The sequence below is a fragment of the Argiope bruennichi genome, chromosome 6 (genome assembly GCF_947563725.1).
Source record: "Argiope bruennichi chromosome 6, qqArgBrue1.1, whole genome shotgun sequence".
NCBI lineage: Eukaryota > Metazoa > Arthropoda > Arachnida > Araneae > Araneidae > Argiope > Argiope bruennichi.
The window spans coordinates 31,637,799-31,645,094 of record NC_079156.1 but is presented as its reverse complement, the minus strand read 5'-3'; the positions used below and the strand labels follow the sequence as shown (position 1 = coordinate 31,645,094).

General features: G+C 33.5%; 1 protein-coding gene across 1 annotated transcript; it reads left to right on the top strand.

The window, feature by feature from the left end:
• Positions 1-1,173: 1,173 nt before the first annotated feature.
• On the top strand, positions 1,174-6,412 carry LOC129971701 (uncharacterized). The gene is made up of 2 exons (XM_056085677.1): positions 1,174-2,088; positions 6,209-6,412. The coding sequence occupies exons 1-2, from the start codon at positions 1,174-1,176 to the stop codon at positions 6,410-6,412; spliced, it is 1,119 nt and encodes a 372-aa protein (XP_055941652.1).
• The last annotated feature ends 884 nt before the right edge of the window (positions 6,413-7,296 follow it).

Sequence of the window (7,296 nt, the reverse complement as noted above, 5' to 3'; positions counted from 1 at the left end):
AGACCGATTGCTCTTACAAATTGCCTCTGTAAGACCTTCGAGCGCATGGTCAATGCTCGTCTAATTTTCGAATTAGAGAAACAAGGATGCCTCTCCCCGTTGCAGAGTGGTTTCCGGAGAGGTCGGTCTACTTTTGACAACCTCGTTTTACTGGAAACCCAAATACGCAATGCCTTTGTGAGGAGGAACCACCTAGTTTCCATATTTTTCGACATTGAGAAGGCATACGACCGTACATGGCGCTACGGCATACTTTCAACACTTTTTAATATAGATTTTAGGGGTAACTTGCCCATATTTTTACAAAACTTTTTATCAAGACGTACTTTTCGTGTTCGCATTGGCAACTTTTACTCTAATCATTTTATTCAAGCTGAGGGAGTTCCACAAGGAAGTGTCCTCAGTGTCACATTGTTTATTATTCATCTGAGCCAGATTTTAAATCATTTGCCTCCATCTATTAATGGAACTCTTTATGTCGACGATCTGCAGATCTCATGTCAAGGTAGCAACATGAATCTCATTGAACGACAATTGCAAAACGCAGTAAATAAGGTGGTAGCTTGGTGCAAGAACAATGGGCACGCAATCTCGCCTGAGAAGAGTAGATGCGTTCACTTCTGCCGGAAGAGAATAATTCACCCGGATCCGAATATTTATATTCGAAATATACCTATCCCAGTGGTGAGCGAAATACGGTTTTTAGGAGTAATATTCGATCGGAAGCTCACCTTCCTTCCGCATATTTTGCATTTGCGAATGAAGTGTGAGAAAAAGTTAAATATTTTGAAAGTACTTTCCAGAACATCCTGGGGTGCCGATCGGACCTCTCTACTCCGTATTTATGATGCAATCATCCTTTCGCGCATTGACTACGGGTGTATGGTATATGGTTCGGCCCGATCATCTGTTTTACGACGGCTGGATACTGTACACCATTCTGCTTTAAGGATCTGCTCCGGTGCGTTCCGTACTTCTCCTATTGAAAGCCTTTATGTTATCTGTCACCAGTTGCCCCTTTATTTAAGACGCCAGAAAATTTCGGTTTCATATTATTTCAAAATAAAATCTATTTTTAAACACCCCTTAAGTCAAATGACATTCCCGAGTGGTGTTCGTAGATTGTATAATGCCCGTCCGTCTCACATTCTACCATTCTGTGAGAGAGCCAAAATGCTCATAAGTGACTCGGACCTCAATGCTGTTAGTGTTAAAACTGTTGACTCCTTTATTTTCCCACCTTGGGATGCCCCGAAATTCTCTTTTGTGAATCCATTCAAAGGCTTCGATAAATCCTCAACTGCACCTGCTGTCTTCCAACAGCTATTTTTCTATCATCGCAATCGGTATTCCTCTTTTGATCCAATTTTCACGGATGGCTCGAAATCAGATGGTCATGTCGGTTATGGCATAGTATTTCCATCTGATATAGTGAGCTATCGGGTTCATAATTGTTGTTCAGTATTTACTGCTGAGTTGCTTGCTATATTGTGCGCTCTACAAAAGATCTCATCTTTGCCACATCGAAAATTCATAATATATACCGATAGCATGAGTGCACTGGAAACACTTTCTCACTATCATAATCGCATGCATCCAACAGCAATAGAAATTTTATCCCTTTTGCGCCTCTTGCAGAATGAGGATTTTGAAATTATTTTTTGTTGGGTTCCGAGTCATGTCGGCATACATGGAAATGAAATGGCTGATTCTGCTGCAAAATCTGCATTGTCTTGTTTGAACCAAGGACTTCCTTATAACGATATTAGGCGGTCTTTCATTAATTACATCTGTTCTACCTGGCAAAATAAATGGGATCTGCAGATCCATAACAAACTGCATGAAGTGAAGAGTAACATTGGCCCGTGGCCGGTCCTCCCTGTACGTGAGGTGGATGTCAGGTTGACTCGCCTCCGTATAGGACATACACGTTTCACGCACAAGCACCTAATTTTTGGCGAAAGGGCGCCAAATTGCCCGACTTGCCAAGTTGATTTTAGTGTAAAACACATCTTTATTGAATGTCCTACTTTTAATTCACATCGTCTCCAATATTTTCATACATCATCAGTAGTTTTGAAGGACTTGGTGGGTGATAAATACCACCCAAATATTTTTAACTTTTTGAGAGCCACAGGCTTTTTAAATCACATTTAATCTTTTCATAAATTACTTTTGCCTTATCACTTTAAGATTTTAACAAATTTCCATCATTCGTTTCCTTTTTACTCTTTTTTTCTTCTAAATGATTGTTTGCGTTTTCTTTTTTACATTTTTAAATGCTATATATTTTTGTTTTATGAAACTTTTATCATAGACTGGTGCTGTAGATATTTATAATTATTAATAAAGTCTACTTTAAATTTTGCTTGGCGCAGTATGGCCAGATATGGCTCTTGCGCCATAAAACTTTAAGCAACCAACCAACCCCATTATTTTTTCAAAAAAAAAAAAATGATTAAATATGTTAAGATTCGTAGAATGTTTCGGACTGTGAAGTATGTAAGGCCTTGTGGAATGAAAGATGACTATGACGCATGAAGTAACTAAGTCTTACTCTTGGCCCTAATTGGCTCTACTGAAAAAAATAAGAGACACTCACTCGGCTTAAATTCCTGATAGAACTATCAGCGGGCTTGTAAAGTGTCATAAGTCACAGCATGCAATATAAAGCATTTTGTTCATTACAAATTCAAATGTTGGAGATCGTGAGCATTCTGCATATTTTTCTTTTTTTCTATTTGAATTTATTTTGTAATTTTTTTTGCTACTCGAATACGTAAGATACTGTTATTATTTAAAATTGTTAATCAATTTTAACTCACAAGATAATTAGCGTAATGCAATTTTAAATTGCACACCTTTCGAATGCATATCCATCGCCCCAATTCAAAGCACTATATTTTGAGACCGGAAATGCATAACTTTTCAAACTATAAATTTTAAATCAAACTAGGGGAACCTAAATGTAGATGGCGCTATAAAAGCATGTGACTTAATGAATTGTGAAGCATTGCTACTCAGAGTATTCTGCAGATTACAGGTTCGAATCTGTTAGACGATGAGTATTTTCACATATTTTGTTCTTCATTTTTCTGCTGTTTAAAAAATATATTCCAAACTAATACTTATGTTAATAGAAATTATTCAAATTGATATAACTCAGAAAATAAATTTGCAATTAAACACCTCAATACAGTACTATAATTTTTAATTTTAGATCTTCCGCATTCGAATCAATCTCTCCAATTAATAACATTGTACTTTTTAATCAGAAACGCATCCAATTTCAAAATATGAAATTTTATTCGAACTTAGAATCTTAAATGTAGATGGCGTTAGAAGAACTTCCCACGTAGTTGATTGAGAATTATTACACTTCAGAGCATTTGCAGATTACAGGTTCGAATCTCAGAAGTAGTGAGTAGGTTTGCATATTTTTTTAACTTTTTAATTTACATTTTTAATTATATTCCAGGTTAATTTTTAGGATTTTAACTATATTCCAGGTTAATTTTGTAGATTAATTAAATTTTTATATTTCCAAAAATTAATTTTCAATTCAAATCATCAATAGGATAATACAATTTTTAACTCCACAATTGACGCATGAGCAACAAGCACTCCAATTGATAGCATTAGGCTTTTAAACCATAAACGCATCCGATTTCAAACTATGATATATTAATTGAACTTAGAATCTTAAATGTAGATGGCTCCAGCACAGTTTTTGAGTTGATGGATTGAGAAGCATTGGAGTTCAGAGAATTTTGCAGATTGTATTATCGAATTAGGGAGCCGATGAATATTTTACATATATATATTTCCGTTTCCTTTTCTATTTATTTTGAAAAAAAAAATCGAGATAAATACTTAGAATACTCCGAATCATATAAAATGATAATAATTTTTTTACTCCCAACATAATTAGGTAATGAAGTTTTTAAATTCACATCTTGCATATGCAAATCAATCCCTCCAATTATGAGCATTAGGTTTTTCGTCCAGAAAAGCATCATATTTTAAATCAAGATATTTTAATTGAACTTAGAATTTTAAATGTTGATGTCGCCGGGAGATATTTTGATTTGATGGAGTTAGATGCATGGATGTTCAGGGCATTCAGCAGATTGCAGGTTTGAATTTGGCAGAAGATGAATACTTTTAAATATTTTTCTTATTTTTATTTATTCATTTTTAAATTATATTATAGACTGATTCTTATTTTACTTCAAATTAGTAAAAGTAATATACTTCCAAAATTAAATTTTTACCTCAAAACATCAATTAGGTTCTACAATTTTTATTTTTAATTCCACATCTTGTGCATGCGCAGCAATTGCTACAGTTCATATCATTATGCTTTTAGAACAGAAACGCAAAATTTTTCAACGTATGAAATTTAATTCAGTTGTAGAATCTTAAATGTAGATGGTGTTAAGAAATATGTGACCTAAAGGATTAAAAGGCATTATAGATCAGAGCATTTTGCAAATTGTAGGTTCGAATCTGGATGAATAGTTTTACATATTTTTCTTCACTTTTTAATTATTTTGCAATTTATACTCCCGTTGAATTTTTAACATACTACGAATTACTAAATTTGTTATAATTTGAAAAAAATATTCTTAAATCAAAACATCAATAAAGTAATAAAATTTATAATTCCACATCATGTGCATGCGCATCAATCGCTCCAATTCATAATACTTTGCCTTTTGATGAGAAAGGTATTCCATTTCAAACAATGATTTTTTAAATCGAACTTCGAAGCTAAAATGTTGAGGCGTCGGAGAAACTATTGACCTGATGGATTGAGAGTTATTGCAATTCTGAGCATTTTGCAGGTTGGAATCTGGAAGACAAGGAATATTTTTAAAAGTTTTTTTTTCTCTTTTTTTAAAATTTATTTTGAATCTATTTTCCAAACTAAATCTTAAGTTAATGAGAATTATTAAAATTGTTACACTTCCAAATGTAAACTTGTAACAAATAACAGCAATAGAGTAATACAGAGCGCATTTTCAGAAATCGATCTATTTCACAGCATTATGTTTTGAAACTAGAAACAAATCCCATTTCAAGTAATGGATTTTCATTCAAACTTAGATTCTTAAATGTAGATGGTGCTAGAAAAATGGCACCTGATGAATTGAGAGTTATTACAATTCAGAGTATTTGCAGGTTCGAATCTGTGAGATAAAGAATAGTTTTTCATATTTTTTTTTTCTTATTTTTAAATTTATTTTGTAAATTATATTCCAAAATGATTCTTAGATTACTGTGAATTATTAAAAATGTTATACTTTCTAATGTAAATTGGGATTCCATGCGTTCTGCCGATAGGAGCTTCGAACCTGGGAGACGATGAATATTTGTAGATATTTTTTCTTCAATTTAATTTATTTTTTATATTACATTCCAGACAAATGCTAAGGTTATTGTAAATTAGTACATAGATTACACTTCCATAATTACATTTTTATCTAAATTATCAATAGAATTAATACAATTTTTAAATTCCTCTTCTTGGTCATGCGCAGAAATGTCTCAATTTCGTAGCATTATACATTTAGACGAGAAAAGCTTCCCAATTGAAACTATGAATTTTTTACCGTACTTTGGAGTTTAGATGCAGATGACGTTAGAATAATTTGTGAAGTGATGGAATGAAATGAGTTACAGTTCAGAGCATTCTGCAGATTGCAGGCTCGAATCTAGGAGACGATGAATAATTTTACTTATTTTTTTTCTATTTTGTAAATTATATTCTAGTTTAATATTTAGGTTTCTACGATTTTTTAAATTGGTTATACATCAAAAAATAAATTTGTAATTCCAAACATAAAAGGGGTAATGCAATTTTTATTTGCACATCTAGCACATGTGTATCAATCGCTGAAGTTAAAAAGCATTATATTTTTAGACCAGAACGTCTCCCATTTTAATGAATGATATTTTAATTTAACTTTATCTTAAATGTAAGTGATTCTATACAAACTTGTGACTTGAAGTATGGGAAAAATGGAATTTGGTTTAATTCGATTTCTTACAGTTATTAATTAATTCTTTTTTATCTTATTTACTCATTCGTCTTGGAAACTCTTTTCAAACGAAAGAAATAAGAAAGATAGAAAAAGTAAGAAAGATAAAAAGTAAGTAAGAAAGATCATTGAATTTTTTGAACTAATTTTTTGCCCATTTAAAGGAGCAGATTTCCGTTTGCCCATACGACATTAAGAGAAATTCAGGGACGACGGCACCGCCCACCAAGGAAAGACAGCCAACGACTCTGGCCATTCCCAGGCTCGGCGCTTACCTTAGTGCCAGCCGGAACCTATACGCTCAGAGTTACCCCCGGGGACAGCGACTACCCTTAAAGGAAAGCCCAAGAAGTGACCCCTTCGCTTGATCCCGAGCAAACCAACAATTCAGGTGGCTAGCGACCAGCCGATTGATACACCGGGGAGCACAGTGCATCACCCGTCTAATGGGTCACCACGCACGGCAAACACGTGGGGGTATTTTCTGTCCATGTAAAGCAGGAAGCAAACAGAGCGGCAACAGCTTCTCATGGCGAACTCCCTAGCCTACCCTCGAGGGAAAGAAGAATGGAAGCCAAAAGCAGAAGAGGAGGTAAGAGAAGGGAGTATAGATTCCAGGGAACCTCGGGAATGGGAAACCCGTACTCACCTATAGTAGGTGAGCCCCTGACGGGGCAGTCATTTAGGAGATTATTTTGGAGACATGTGCGTTCATTTCCATTGAAACAAATAAAAATGCCACTGAAATAAAATAAAAATGCCACTGAAATAAAATAAAAATTTACTTCTTTGTATGAGATATAATTTTGGCTTCGAAAAATGCACGTTTTAAATCTACGGTAGTGTTTATGGAACAATTTCTTTCAAGAGATAATTTATGTACAGTAATTATAACATAAATTACAACCTTTTAACTATATATGAAACTTCTGCCATTAACCTTGAAAGCTTATTGAAAGGCGATTATTTTTCCTATTCCTGTTGCTGATTTATTAAAATTTTTAAATCCAGTAATGCTGTGTGATCACCCAGTATAGTAACCATAAATATTCTAATGCTAAAATGGATTAATTATCCCAAGCTTTCCAAGGATTAGATCTTTTCATAATACTTAATCATTTCGATAAAATAATTTTGGAGCTCTCTTCTTCTAAAATTAAATTTCAGTTATTAAAAAAAATTAAATTTACTTCGTTCTTTTTAAGATGAAATATTCTTCTTTACAAATAATTAAGGCAAATTCTCCTTCTTA